The 16,429-nt window shown below is 38.3% G+C and overlaps 1 protein-coding gene across 2 annotated transcripts in view; it reads right to left on the bottom strand.

Moving 5' to 3' along the window:
- The window catches only part of RASGRF2 (Ras protein specific guanine nucleotide releasing factor 2), a 213,431-nt gene extending 197,006 nt beyond the window's left edge, over window positions 1–16,425 (bottom strand). For both annotated transcript variants that reach the window (XM_012766816.2, XM_012766818.2), the window contains exon 1: window positions 15,842–16,425. In XM_012766816.2, the coding sequence (XP_012622270.1) occupies window positions 15,842–16,129 (288 nt within the window). In that variant the 5' untranslated portion in view covers window positions 16,130–16,425. The remainder of the gene's footprint in view (window positions 1–15,841) is intronic.
- Window positions 16,426–16,429: the final 4 nt, after the last annotated feature.

The following is a 16,429-nucleotide window of genomic DNA, read 5'->3' as shown; positions in this document are numbered from 1 at the left end:
ATGGAGCTTATTGATACTAGTACCAGGCACTTCAATTATAACAAATATCAAGAGTTATTATAACAAGAGTAAATTCCACCAAAGTATTCACAACTTATTTTTATTTCAAGACATTGGACTATCATATTTGGTCATATTTATTTCTATATTTTAATTCACAGATGAGATCATATTTTCATTCCAGAAATTTACATTTTAGGTTGGATTTTCAACCAGTTTCAAAGCTACCTTGAAACACAAGTGGAATGTGTCCATTAAAGAAAATAGTTTCTAATTAAGGTGGAGAAGTTGGGAAAATTACTTTCATCATGGTGGTTAAAAGGAAGACTCTTCACTTCTCAATTTTCTGTTTGTTCATTTGTTTGCATGTGCCCAGCCTATGTTGCCAATTCATTCACAAATGCCATCTGATGGTCCCTAAACAGCCTCACTTGCAATAACAGCAAAACAAAGCTTTACAGTATTAAAATAAATGGCAGGGCACAGTGGCTCATGCCTGTAATCCTAGCATTGTGGGAGACCAAAGCAGAAGGATCACTAGAGGCCAGGAGTTCAAGCCCAGCCTGGGCAACATAATGAGACCCTGTCTCTACAAAAAAATTTAAAATTTAGTCGGGCATGGAGGCACATGCCTGTAGTCCCAGCTGCTTGGGAGTCTGAAGCAGGATGATCTCTTGAGTTCAGGAGTTAAAGGCTGCAGTGAGCTATGATGACACAACTACACTCCAGCCTGAGCAACAGAGTGAGACTCCATCTCTATATCATATCTACAATATAGATACAGACATAGATCTAACAGTAGGAGAATGGTTATTGTATGTCTGTGTGATAGAAAGAATGCTGTACAGGCATTAATAATATTTTCATAGATAAAATCTGTTGATTGGACATTAGTATTCTATCAATATTAAACTTCTTGAATTTGAAAAATATTTTCAAAGAACATTTACTGGCAAGGAAAATGCTCACAATGTAATGACCAATAAAAAAAATCAAGATCCAAAACTCTACAAACAGTATGATGCCAATTTTGTCCCCTTTAAAAATGTCTATTTATTACATACACACATAGAAAAAAACTCTTCTAGGAAATCCTCCAACAATTGAATACACAGTTTTCTCTGAGGTACAGGATGTCAGGCGATTTTAATTTTCTTCCTTTTTAGCTCTCTGTGATTTTCAAATTTTACATAATAAACATTACTTTCAGAAAAAAAATAAAATTACTCTTTAAAAAATGTCCTATTACCATGGCACTTTATACCAAAAGGAAGAAAAATGAGTAAGCTGTGGACTTGTGTTATTTTCCCTTTTATTATACATTTTAGACATTCTCTGTAAAAAAAAAAATATAATTTTAAAGCACAACTATCAATGTAGCTACATTTTTTCTTCTGAAAAAAGTACCAATTATTCTTATTTTAATATATTTAATATAATTATTACAGTCAGAAGGATCTACATACCAAAAAATTTACATGACAAAGAAAAACCCCTTCACTGATCTATCCTTTAGGGTAGTATTTTTCTGCAATTGGTAAAAGTAAGCTTCCAACTATTCCTTAAGGAATTTACCATCCACTAAATATTCTCCATAGAACTTAAAAATTCTGGACTCATAAAGATGCCTACGAACTAGGCAGATACTCCCTCATTCTCAAAATAGACCATAAAATAAAGAGAACAAACATCTGTGGCAACTAAACTTTCAACTTATTTGCTGCTTAGATTGCCCTCACTTAAATGAAAAAAATGTGTGAAGAATTTAAAATAACATATTTGTAGCATTTTACAGTTTACAAAGCTCTTTTCACATAGATTATCTCAATTAATTTAATATTCCCACTTTATTTATTAGGTAGAAATTATTGCTCCCATTTTCCAGATGAAGAAATGACTAAGCATGAGGATCCATAGCTTGTTAAAGGTGGATCTCGAACCTGACCTTGGGAACTTGGTCTCAATGTACTGGGCATTCTGCACCATTCAAGCAGATGGAATGCCACTGCTCCTTCAGAGCTGTAAGGCAAAGGACGGGAGAGGTGAGCAGGAAGGAGAATGGCCTCAGCTCAAACTGCCACGCTGAAAATAAATTTATATAATGATGTTTATGGGAGGAAATCAGAGTTGGGTCTCCACAATCACAGGATGCTACTGTCCAATCTTTAGATTTCACAATTCCAGACAACAGGTGAAACTTGCCAACGAAACAAATACATGGGGACACTTTGGCCCAGAACAGAAAGACTACACACATATAAGGGCCGGTCACATTTAATTACACGTATGTTGCTAGCACATGTTCCAGGTGTCGTTCTCCATTGCCCAGCATTTCAGACAACTCAGGATTCACTGCTCTGACTCTGGGGAGACTGAAACCCAATAAGAGCTAGGTTTGGTAGCCAAAATGTGGTAGCATAAATCAAGGCACGGAGGATGCAAACTCACATTAAAATGTAAGAAACGTTCTCACCAAGTCCAGAGCTATAGCATAGGCAAGGTCTGAAATGGCAAAGGGCTGTGCTTTCTACATCTTCAAGTGTCAGGTGTCTGCCTCATGATGCTGGACAGACACCAAGAAGGAAGCCCGAGCTGCAAGTCAAGAGGCTCAGTAGGAACATCCAGAGACAGGCATTCTGACCTGTTCCCCAGCACCCCACTCTCTACCATGTCTGAGCTCTTACGCCCTCAGCTGTGTGTGGGTCCAGCACACAGAGATTACTGTGGTTATGAAAACTAGTTCTAACGCTGCCCTTAGATAAATATGGGTCCATAGCTTTGCCTTACTGACATGCTTTTATGAATCTAGGATAGAAACAGTGACTTTCCTTATGGGCTTCATTTATGAAGGTGGCCAGATCAGACCAGGAAGTTTTCCGCTGAAACTGAAAATGAGCCAAGTGGAGAAGAATGAGACTGAAGACAAAAACTTTTCCCTCCTGGTCATATATTTCTAGCTCCTAGCTAAGGGCCATGCTTAAGAAATGTTAAGTTACAAAACTTGGTTATATTAACTAGAACCTGTCTAGATTTCCTATCTAGTAAATGTTTGCCCTGAGTAAATTACTAAACCACTCTAAGCCTCAGTATCCTTATCTGCAAAATAAACAGGATACTGTCATCTCAAGGTGGTTATAAAGATTAAGTGAGATAATATATGTAAAGTACTTGCCTCAGTGTTAACCCCAAATTAGCATTAAATAAACAGTGGCTCTTAAAATTATATAATACAAAAGAGTGTTCATAAAAAACTAACAAGTTAGTAGTATCCTATTTGAGTGCAATAAGATGATTGCTTTCAATTAAGTGCTCCTCAACTAAAATAGACAATAGATAGGCATCAGATATGAGAAAATCATCTAAAAGCAAAGTTTAAACTAAACTCAGTATGTGAGGAAAAAATGGGCCTCACACCATGGTACCTTCAAAATATACATCTCATCATTCATTAGTTATATAAAGGTAAACATCTGTAAAAAAATCTTATGACTACAAAATGATATTTTTTTTATATTTTGTTCAAATATGTGATGCTCGAAGATATGCCAAATTAAGTTGATAAAATAAGGATTAGTTGTAATTTTCTTAGTAGTTTATCATTATCAAACTATTAACAGAAGTAATTAACAGATAAATCTCCAAGAAAAAAAATGAGATAACTGCTCCACTGTTTTAAAAGGAATTGCACACATTTTTGCACTCACTATTAAACACATTGCTAAGTGGTACTGGCCAAGTAGCTTGTGATAGACCCTCCCCCACCCCCCAGCCACCTACACACACACACAGAACAATTTTAAAAGCTGGACACAGTACAAAAAAAAATCTGCTTGAAAATATCTCTGAGCAAATGTCAACCAAGACATGAGAAGCAAGGATATCTGAGAGAAGGTAAGTAAACTAGTGAGTTTGACAGTCTGAAAAGTTTCCCCCCTCCCTCTGGGAATTTGCTAATTTATAGGTGCGCAGAGCCAAGAGGTAAGAACCCAAGCAGGAGGCAGCAGCTAACAGACTGGTAGTAGCACGGTTTCTGGCAATTTCATGGGACTCGGCAGACCAAGGAGGAAGAGTTGTGTAAACATCCCAGAATTCCAGATAGGACCCTGGAAAGGCTATACTTCAGAAATTAGGGCAAACTGGAACTAGACAAGCTTACACAGAGCCCATAACCTAGCTGACCTGGATTAATGCAATGTATCCCCACACTAACTCTTGCAAGAAAGCAAAAGTGAATCCTCTCTGAAGGAAAATGATATCATCCAGGGCCTCAAATTACCTCTGATTTTTCACACCCAATGTCCAGCATTCAATCACAATTACAAGGCATCCAGGCAACTACTACATTTGCTGCTGAGTCCTTGTCAAAACTGAGCCATAGAGGCCTTGTGACTCTCCCGCCTGAAATTCTCATTTTAGGATGGTCAAGTCAGGCTCCAGAACTAACAGGGTGAGAAAGGCCAAAGACTTGCTTGTCAAATGGAAATGGTATATTGAAGGACACAGCTGGTCTGGGGGAAACTTTATCCCCCACTCTGCTACCTGAACCAAAGCCACTGGCTCAATAAGGCCCTCGATGCACAGAGATTCCCTAAATGCCTGGGCTTGGTTCACTGATGGTTTAACTAAGCTACAACCCCAGTGGTGTTCACTGGGGTGCAGTGGCTGTTCATCCTCAGTGTCAGCTATCTGCAAAAGCAGATGTGGTTGCTACATTCAGGGGGCAGAACTCAGACTTTTGGGCTGTTGCCAATGGCATAGCTGTCTGGCCCACCACTTGGAAAACTACAGACTGGCAGATTAAAGAGATCCTTCTCTGGGGACATGAACCTTGAAACAAATCATGGCTGCCGATAGAACTTCCTGGAACAATTATGTAGGTTCTGTAAGTAAGGACTGGTTCTCTGATGGGACCAGCTGCTGATGGAGTCTGACTCTTTCTGATGCAGAGGCTACCACTGCATGGCAGACCTGCAACTTCTGCCAAAAGTTGACCCATTGGTCTCACCAGGAGGAGGGTCCCATCACAAGGAGCATTATCCCCTACTGCTCCTGGCAGATTGGCTACATCAGACCTTCAAACCCCTCTCAGGGTGATCAGTGCCGCCTCACTGCTGTTGGTACTTTGTCAGGTTACTGGTAAGCTGTTTCCAGACACTCCATTGTGACTCTTGAAACTAATCTGTGTGCTCGACAATGGACTGATAGTCCAGCTCTCGCTCTTGCTCATCGCTCCCTGGTCCACATACTTTAGTAAGGCAGTTTGATCGCTGAATTCAGCTATCCCAGAAAGGGATTGTGACTTCTTGGCCACTTCCTGGACAATGATCAGGACAAAAGAGCAGAAGGTGATTACAGTCATAGAGTATTACATTGACCTATTTTGAAAATTGAGGATTCTGCCTTGACCCTGGCTGGGCATGAGGCATTTTTCATTTCCTAACAGCAACCCCTGGCCAGCCTGGCGGGCACCCCCTCCAGGTGAAAGCATAGCTGAAGGAAGGCCTCTGGAATTCAAACTTAATTCTGGTTAAGTTTTATAAAGTGCCCTAGTCCCTTCCAGATGAAAAGTCAAGGTTTGAGTAGGGAATGATTAGGAAAAACGTGCAGTTAGAGGTGCTGGAATGAGACACTCAGAATTTATGGAGGTGGAAGAAAAGCAACAACCCAGCACCTCGGGAGGGAGCATGTTAGACCCCAGGAGGATGAGAAAGGAAGAACATCATGATTTTTATCTTTCAGAATTGTCCTTGGCACCTTCCTCCAAAAGGAAAACAGCCTGGTGTGGCAATCCCAAACTGCTGTGAGCACACTGCATTTAATTTGCTATTGGGTCTTTAGACCCAGAAAAATGCCATAAAGTAAAAGAGAGATACTTTGTACTACATTAGAGTTTAAAACTTCTGCTCCTCAAAAGACACCATTAAGAGAGTAAAAAGGCAAACCACAGTGGGAGAAAACAGTTGCAATACACATAACTACAAAGGACTCATTTTCATATATATTAGGATGAACAATATGAAATTATGATACTCGACTATTTTTGATGTACAAAAATAGCAATTCATATAGTTTAACTTACTATTTAAAACTCCTACAAATCAATTACACAAGACAGTTCAATAAAAAGTGGGTAAAGGCTGAACAAGCCCTTCAAAACAAAAAACAATCAAATGGCCAATAAGTATCTGAAAAGGTGCTCACCCTCATTATTTATCAGGGAAATGAAAATGAAAACCAAAATGACATACAACTACACCCCTACTAGAATGATTACAACTAAAATAACTGATGATACAAAGGGTTGGCAAGGATGTAGAGTAAATGGAATTCTTAAACCCTGCCGGCGGGAGCATAAATTGATATAACTGTTTTGGAAAACTGTTTAGCAGAAACTACTGAAGTTGAATATATTTATACCCTATAAACCAACAACATCATTCCTGAGTATACTTAACAGAAATGCACACAAGTATGCACACCAAAAGACATGTACAAGAATTTTCATAGCAGTATTATTTGTAATAGTTCCAGACTGGAAACAACCCAAATATACATCAACAGTAAAAGGGATAAAGAAATCATTGTAGAGCCAGGCACAGGCCGCTCACGCCTGTAATCCTACCACTCTGGAAGGCCAAGGTGGGTGGATGGCTCAAGGTCAGGAGTTCGAAACCAGCCTGAGCAAGAGTGAGACTCTGTCTCTACTAAAAAATAGAAAGAAATTAATTGCCCAACTAAAAATATATAGAAAAAAAATTAGCCGGGCATGATGGCACATGTCTGTAGTCCCAGCTACTTGGGAGACTAAGGCAGAAGGATCGCTTGAGCCCAGGAGTTTGGGTTGCTGTGAGCTAGGCTGCCACCACGGCACTCTAGCCCAGGCAACTGGGTGAGACTCTGTCTCAAAAAGAAAGAAAGAAAGAAAGAAATCATTGTAAACTCATTCAATGAAATACTGCAAATGAATGAAAAGAAATGAACTGCAACATCCAACAACATGGATGAATCTCATAATTATGATGTTGAGGAAAAGAAGCCCTATACAAAAGAGTACTTACTGTATGAGTCTATAGATATGAAGTTCAAAACCGGGCAAAAACAATCTATGATATTACAAATAAGGATGGTGGCCACGCATGGCTGGGGTAGTGAAGAGGAACAGACATGAGGTTAACTTCTGAAGCACTTATCACAGCAATTGCTTGATCTGGGTGCTGATTACAAAAATAAATTCATTTTGTGAAAATTCATCAGTGCCAACCTTAGAATTTGTGCACTTTTCTGTATGTACACTACACTTTGAAAAATAGGTTTATTTTCAATTTATTGTTAAAAGAACAACATTTAAGTCATTTTAAAAATATCAGAAAGTAAAGAAAAATTATGAACATGAACCTTGGACAGTACAGGGGACAGTAAGTACAGGACCAGAGGACAGAAATTGTACAGATCTTTTTGTAGAGATCTTACTGATAAGGTGAGAATGTAAAACTGCTATTGAAGGAAGAGAATGTGGCCTGTCATAATGAATAAACATTAGTCTGATTAGAATAATATTAACTAGGTTGATAAATTAACTAGATGTGTGAATAATAATGTCTATCACAGCCACCAAACTTTCTGTGCAAGTCCCTCATCCACACTCCTACTGTTTGGCAGCCAATGCTTGGACTGGTCAGAAGTCAATGATTTTTGTCCAGCCCCAAATCTGAACTGAAATAATGAGATCTTGTCTCTTAAGAATATGAGCCTAGATATACCAGGAGATGCTGCAGTGAAAACTGAAGCACAAAAAAAAAGGCAGGAAAAAGGGGGCCACAACCTTGAGTTCATACCATGAAGGGTATATGGCAACCTAAAGTTAGAGGAAGCAAAAGCTATGTGGAAACACAAGCAATAAGGAACCAAACAGGCATAAACACAATGGAAGTTCAGCCAGTAGCAATGTCCAAAGAATAGCTAGGTCCCAGTAAAGACAGAGCACTACTCACCCTTATATTGCCTCACAATATTCCCACTGTCCCCTCCACACTCAGCTGTGACCATTATTCAAGACAACTTGAGTTCCTATTTCTCTCTTGCAATCAAAAGGACCTAAAGCAATCAGTCGTGTAACAGAAACCAAGTAACCCTAGAAAAGTTTAGCAATACCAGAAAAAGCTACGTACACATTTGATTAATGAAGCCTTAGTAAATGCCCCAAAATAATATTGACTAGCTATTAAGTCTCAGAATTGACTGTGAAAGTTGGATGAAACATTGGCTTATGGATCACTGTTGCAAAGCACTGAGGGAGAAAAAGCATGATTGGGCTCAGTGCCGGAAACTCTCGTTCTTGACTCTGTATGAGATCACTGCACAAGGAGGAGGTGGGTAAGTGGACTTCAGTAAAGACAAGACAATCCCTCAGCAAGAGAATCGCCAATAATTTAATTTCCCTCCAGAGGAGGGTCAGATCATGAAAATACTTCATGCTACGATCATGGTTAAACAACTGATTTCAAACTTTCTTCTCTTTAGGATTTAACACACTATAAGTTATTTAAAAGCTAATTCCACCACCTTCATATCTTTACAATTATTGTCTTAAGTTTTTTCCTTTATGATAACAGGAAAGAAACAAAAAGATGACTACCGTGATAATGTACATCATAACAGAAATATATTACAAACTGTTTCCAAGATAGCTCCTTTCAGCACTACATCTTTAGTGCCAAATAAGTGCTATGCCAAAAAAGAAAAAATAAATTCCATATTTACAAGTGAAATAATACAATGTCTGGAACTTGCTTTAAAATAGTCTAGCAAAAGAAAAAAGTAGGCATGGAGAGAAATAGATATGACAATAGCAAGAAGTTGAAGATTATTGAAGTTGGATGATGAGTATATCGGTGTTCCCTGAACTATTCTGTGTGTATTAAATTTAAAGTATTTTTTAAAGAGGAAGGAAAAAATGTTCTAAGTGATCCTAATATGAAAACAAAAAGAAGACAATCAAAAGAAGAATTACATTAGAAAGGGAGTAATAAGGATACCAGCTGACAGATGTGCTCACTATTCACCACGTGCCAGGCCAAGCTAAGAGCCATCGCCTGTGAGTCTCCCAAAAACCCAATGAAGCAGGTCCTGTCATGAGCCCCATCATCCAGGTGGGGAACCAGGCTTAGAAACATAAATTACTAGAGATTATATATCTGGTCAATAGTGGAGCTAAGACTGAAACTCATGCAGTTTAACTCTTGAAATGAACCACGCATGATACTACCACTTTACCTGGAAACTGATATTCTTAAAGGTAAAAGAAAAATTCATATTGGATATGAGTAGCCTCCTGTTCCTGTGAACCACTGACATTATCTCATTCTGACTTCTTTTAGTTATACGGTTACATAATGAGCCCCAGGCCAAGTTATCACCTCCCTATTTCCACATTGCTAACCCCAGGAAACTTCCTAGCTTTGCAATACTCTCTCTATTTGAAAGGACTCACCCCACTGTTTACATTAGTCACATTAATGGCATGAGCTCATAAATACAGTTCAGGAAATGAATCAGGCATTGTTTAAATTAAATCACACAATGACAAAATAAAACATTTCAAGATCCTGAAAATAATGCAAAGTACCAGTAACAAGCCCCTTCACATCCCTGCTGCTTCCATTATTATAAGTCTTAACAATGCCATATTGATAAGCATCAAAAGAGCTAACAGAAGAAATTTGGCCTACATTTAAAAAAAAATAAAACACTACAGGATGAATAAAATTTATTTTTAAGCATAGCTTTTTTAAAACATCATTTTATTTGTATCTTCTCAGATCTTATGAGAACTGTAATTGTTATTACTTACTCACTCTGATGCTATAAATTGTTCTTATGTAGGTCTCCCCGACTTTTTGTCTCATTTCTTCCATTACAAATCCAAACAAAAAGAAATACTATAGTATAACATTTAAATATACATAGATCAACTCAAACTTATTTTATTTCTGCCTTTTCCATAAAAGCATATTTGGAGCATGTGGTAGTCACTATGAGAAGTTTTAGGTAAAATGATTTGAATCCTCACTTTTCATTGAATCATAAGTTTTCTAAGCACCACCGAAAAAGAAAACTGTGAGAATATGCACTTTCTGCATCTCTGTTCCACCCACTGATGCCAATGTTTTCTATAAAAACAACAACAAGAAAAACCTGCTACTTTTTTCCCCCTAAATATACACACAATCACATTTTAATTCCTTGGGGAAAACTGCTAACATTTTCTCTTTGGTGGAATTAAATTAATGTACTTACAACTTCTCCATCAGTTAAAATTGGAAAGTTACAGCAATGGAAATGTAATTAATAATATCAGAATAATAGTTAATTTTTAGAACAAGAGACAAATGTTATAAAATAATCACACATTTATCACAATGCTATGTTGATACTTAACAAATATCATTTCTAGTTCCATTTAAATATTAATAGATTTCTTATTCAGAAAGGAATTTATACTGTAATTTAACAGTATCACTACATATCCTTAGTCCTCAAATTAAAGCTCCCCAAATTGTAGACAGATTGGATTTATAACTCACATCCTGAAATATTGATACAAATCAAAACCTGCAAACTTCAACATATATAATTCCATAACAAAGATTTAATATTCAATGGTAGGTAACAAACTTAACAATCTTAACACACACACACACACACACACACACACACACACACACACACACACCGCTTTCTTGTAAGACAAATGAACAGGCATAAAAACACAAAGCCACTTAAAAATTGTAAATGATTTAAGACCTGAGTAAATCCATATTGTTTGTCAATATGACTTATTTTATTATAAAATAATCTTAAAGACTATGTTTTTCTATTGCACAAAATTAAAATTATACTAACTGCAGCATGCATATTTAAGTAGTATTGGAACATGTCAGGGGGAAATCAACTTAAAAAATTAATCTGTGTTAAACAGACACCAACACCACCAACTGTTTTAACAAACTATTGACATTTGCTTGCTAAAATCATAAACATTTGGTTACCACACGTTTTGGGTCTCATCAACACCCAATGTAAGGAAAATACCTCTATTTTTTAAGTCCCAAAAGAAGGAAAAAATTATGTTATCATACTACAAATATTTTCCACCGCTCAATAGTGCATTCAGGTGTCACTTAGTAAAACCCACAGAAAAATACTTGCCTCACAATAAAAATGCACTTTATGTATATCTGTCACATCAATGATGGATTTTTCTATGTTGAATTCTTAACATCTAAATAGTCAGGTTTAGTGTAGCCAAAATTAAAATAACTAAATTTTGCTAATTCATAAGTTATTTTTCTTCATTTAACTTTAAATGGAAGAACAATTACCAAGTTGAAGTAATAAATCATTTTGTTCCCTAAATTATATTTTTTAACATTTTATAAGATTTAGCAAATATCTTTATTCCATTTTCCCTTTGTGTTCAGTAAGCAATAGTTGAAAAGAATATATTGAGTTGGCTATTATATATCAATTAAACAACATGAAGTAGAATGAAAATCTACCATCCACATTCTCCACCCCCCAACATATATTTTAGAGCTTGCATGTGGCTCTGCCTAATTCAACCAAACAATTAAAATCCTCTGCTTGCGGTCAAGTTAGCAAGGCTAAAATGACTGCATGATAATGAGGTGACAGGGGAAATCATATACCTTTAATCCCTTTAAAATTAAATCAACATATTTAATTCAGCACAAATATGACAAGGGTCTATTTCTTTGAACCTTCAGAGCTAAAGAAATATTTTGCACCAAAACAACTAAAATCAGGCTGAATAGAGCATTTAACATTACCAGAAAAATAAGAATAAAGATGGCTTTGCTGCTATATGTATCTCCTGTTAGTAGGCAAGACAGACCAGACTAACTGGGATGTGTACTTTCACCCTAAATGCAAATGTTTTTAAAGGTACCACACTGAAGTAAAGGAATGCCCTGTAAAACTGTTCATTTAAAAATAAATCCTATGTTTCTTAGAACATGTAATGGTCTGCATTTGTATTTCTCAAGAATTATAGCAGCCATTTAAGCAGTTTTTAAAGGGAAATAAGAATAAACAAAACAGTGATTCACACACTATACCCAAACCCCCATCCACCCAGATTTGCCATTTCTTGAAGCTCGGTGGATTTAAATATATTCTCCTTAGTAAGAAACTCCCCAACATTATTTAGCCTTCATATCTGAAGGTGGGCATTGATCCTCTCCCTAGAACTCTTTGAGCCTCAGTGTTAGCATAGGTAAAAATGAACATAATAATAACAATAATATGAATAATCTCTATGAGCTGAAGTGAAGTTCAAGTTAGATGAGATAATGGAAGATAACAACCAGAGCTTAGAGCTTAACAGGAGCTTAACACACAGAAGGTACTTGCTAAATGCAAGTTCCTTTTTCCCTTTAAATACCTTCACCTAGAATAAGAGGGAAGTTTTTCATTTTCCATAAATGGAGCTTTTTTAGAATGAAGTCCCACCCAGACACATTTTCAAGAAAAAGAACAATCCTTTTGGAGAAAAGAAGCTACTTAAAAAAGTTTTTATTTGTCAGTTTGGGATGGACAAAAGAAAAAAAAATAAAAAAATAAAAAAAAAATTAAAAAATAAAAAAATAAAAAGTTTTTAAACTCAACTCATTTTTATTATGTCACCATTAGTATCTCAAAAACTGCAGTCACTATGAAAGGCTGATGAGAGAGCTTTGCCATATTCCAAGAACTTACCAAAGTGAAATCTTGGGACACCATGAAAAAAATGGATCAGTGCAAATATTCCTTCAACCTAGGCACATTTGGAAAGTGAAATATATCTTGCTTTTTTCTGCTTAACCAGAGTTTAAGACCCAAGTAAAAAAAAAAAAAAAGAAGAAGAAGAACAAAACCCAGAATTTTTTTTGTCAACCAGCTTACTTTGAATTATTATTCATTTACATGAAGCAAACCAACAGGTGTTTTCTTCTTGTAACCTTCCTAAAAACACAATTAATTAGAACTAAAAATAATTCAAATTTGAACTTTCAAGAATGTTTAGAGGCAGTTTACAAGATTTACATCAAGTATTAACTGTCAAGGAGACTGCAATACCTATGTCATCCTCCAATATAAGTGATAAGAGTGTCTCTGTCTCAGACCATGTTGTTACTATAGGTTTGTGCATCTGCTGACTGATTTACCAGAATGTCCACTTCAATCCCCTGCTTGTCCTCAGCTTCTCCAATGCAATATTTATCACAGACACTGGTAATCTTTAAATCTTGTGAAATTGTCTTTCACATCCTCTACACAGCAAAAAGCTAACGTTAGAAACAGAAGATGCCATTATTAGAAGGCAATTTGGAAATCGTCTTAGCCAAACCCCTAATTTTCACATATTAGCAAACAGATTTCATTAATAGAAGGAAAAAAAAACCAGAGAAAACATTAAGAGATTTGCATAAAGAAGTCACACAGAAATGTGGTGGAGGAAAGCTACTCTCTAAATCCTATTTCAAGCCCTAACCTTCAACTACGCTTACAGGGTTGAGAGAGATACTTCTATGGAAAGCTCCAGAAACATACATGGTAAAACAGACCTTGACATCTGCTCATCTCCTCACTCAATCTCGCCAGTTTCACAGATTCATAATGTCTTGGTGTTTGAGATGATCTGAGCACATCAGCAACACAAATTAACTGAAAGGAAAACCAACTGCATAAACTGTAGATTTAAGGCAGACTGTTTCTTATTTTCACAGTTTCTTCTTAATTCTTCGAACATACCCAGACAGGCAGTGCCAGAGAAAAGTATTATTCGTCTGCTAAGCTAACCCAAATCACAGAAACATGTCTACTATCACATAAAATTTGGGAGGTTTCCCAGCCCAACTCTTCATCTATTGTAGAATGTTTGCTTCTCTGCATCTCAGTCTTATCTCCAAACACCAAAAGGTCTAATTTCTAGCCTCTTAAGATGCATAAAATGATTAAGAAACACTTACAACGTGTATGGTCATAAACAGAGAAAAAATTTTGTCCTAGACAACCTGTTTAGGACTACAATTAGAAAGTGGTGTGAAAGTCAAGCTATTTGGAGGTTATGTTTCTTTCTTAAAGTGTAAATGAAAACAGTCCTGAAGATAAGAGTCCAGATATTTTCCAAGTAGAAAAATATTGGTTTCCATATGATGCTAACTGGTCAGACAGCAATACGAATTGTAACAGGTGACAACTCCCCAGCCCCAACTCCAAAAAAAAAAAAAAGTGGTTATCTCATGATATTAGTATAAATACAAAGAGAACAAATAATTTGGAATTAAGTCATATATTCAGAGTAATTTAAAGTACCCTATTTTATTATAGACATAACACTTAGATATCTGTTTTAGTTCCTGTGGAGTCTTAGAACATGTACCGTTTTTTAAAAGATCCCACCAATAGAAACATATATATACTAAAAAAACCTGTTTCCTCAAAACTCTTCTTCTCCCAATTTAAATTCTAAAATGCATGACTTGAAATTTATGTTTATATTTCTAGTATCTATATCTATAAAGTTGGAAATCAGTTTTTCAAATGACTCTGTGCACTCAAAAATCAAAGAGCATATTTAAAATTTCACATTTGTAATCTTTATAACAACTTTAATCAATTAAGTCTGTTAATGAGTTATAGTGAAACAAAGCAGGGGGAAAAAAAACCCCAAACTTCTCATTGGTCTAGTTTGAACTCCTCTTAATTTTACACATTGTTTTATGAGCCCCAAGGGGTTAGGCAGGCATCTTATGCATCATTCCATTGCTAGCTTCTCCCACAGCCTCTGTGGTTTGCAGTAGAGGCTGTTTGGTCTGACTTGCATGGAAAATTCTGCTGCGAAATATTTTTATGCAACAGCAAAGACAATCAGCCTTTTTTTTTTCAAGGTGGGGATCCAGAAGTGAAGTGAGAACATTTGATTAGTCTGCTTTAACTTTAATAACCAAATGGTGATTGAAAAATACAAATTTTGTATTTACAGGAATGGGGAATTGGCAGTTACTAAACTTATAGGATTTTTCCCACTCCAGGCCCCATGAGCAAACAGCAAAATTAATAAAATTATGATCCAGAGTTAGTTTGCATTCATTTTCAAAGCATTCATTTAGAAGTACAGAAACGTTTTTTATAATGTTCACATTTTTAAACATAGCAAGAATGTGGCTACCATATATTAATCCTGAGGAATATGGATACACATTTACCTTCATAATTAGACCCAGCCAGTCAAAAGTTACCAAAGTAAATGGACCAAAACCACAAAGACTGATTGAAAATGACCAACAGAAAGTGTCTGCCCGTCTTAGGAGCCCTGCTTGTTCCCTGCACAACCAGTGAGTGGTCAAACGTCTGCAGGCAAAGAAATCTACAAGAGCCATCCTGGTAAGGAAGAAATCAAACTTTTCCAAATAAGTTAGTTCCATCTTGCCAATCTATATCCAACAGGTGTCAATACACGTCACCAGACAAAATCCTTCCCAGCAAGGTCTAGAGAAGCAATGGATGGTTAGCGGAGAAACTAAAACGACCCGACCTCTATCAGGGTAGTGAAAAAATAAAGCCTAGTCCAACCGATCAGTCGGCGCTGAGGTGGGGGAATGGAGATAGGACAATCCCTGGATGAAGACCGGTAGATGCGTGGAGATGTCCCGCCACTGGCGCCACGGGGGGATTTCAGAGCACGCTCCAGCCCTCGCCCCCCGCCCCCCGGGGCTGGAACAGCAAGGGAGTGCGGCGGCCCGAGGCTGGGAGACCCCGGAAGGAGGGCGCGCGGTACCTGCTTGTCCAGCGCGTCCCGGCCGCCTCCCGGTCCCGCGCCGGCCCTGGGTGGCGCGGGCGTCCGTTCGCAGGTGCAGCCTTCCAGGAGGTACATGCCGGCCGGGCGGCCGCTCTGCTCGCCCTCGAAGTAGAAGAGCACATTCTGGTAGAGGGCGAACCACTTCTCGTGCCAGCGGCTCGCCTCGGCCGCCTTCTTACTCAGGAAGCCGCGCTTGGTGCCCTCCTTGCGCGCCAGGAAGGCCAGGTACAGGGCGTGCCCCTCGTTGTAGCGCACGCTCTTCTGCATGGTGAGGGCGCGGGGGGCGCGCGTGCCACCGCCGCCTCACCGCCGCCTCGAGGCCATCGCCCGGCCGGCTCCCTCGAGGGCGCGCCCGCGCAGGTCCCAGCGGGCGAAGGGCGCCCCCTTTCCCGACGCAGCGCGCAGGGCACCCGGCCCGCTCTCGGGTCCAAGGGGCGCGGGCTGGGGCCGGGCCACGTTCTCCGCTCTGACCGCCACCCTCCCGGCCGAGACAGGCCCCCGATCCCCCGACGCCCGCGTGAGGAGCGGCCCCGCGAGGGCGCCGGAGCCGGCGGCCGCTTCGCCCGA

This window comes from Microcebus murinus, chromosome 11, assembly GCF_040939455.1.
Source record: "Microcebus murinus isolate Inina chromosome 11, M.murinus_Inina_mat1.0, whole genome shotgun sequence".
NCBI classification, from domain to species: Eukaryota; Metazoa; Chordata; class Mammalia; order Primates; family Cheirogaleidae; genus Microcebus; species Microcebus murinus.
The sequence above is the reverse complement of the archived record's forward strand: the minus strand, read 5'-3'. Positions and strand labels throughout refer to the sequence as shown.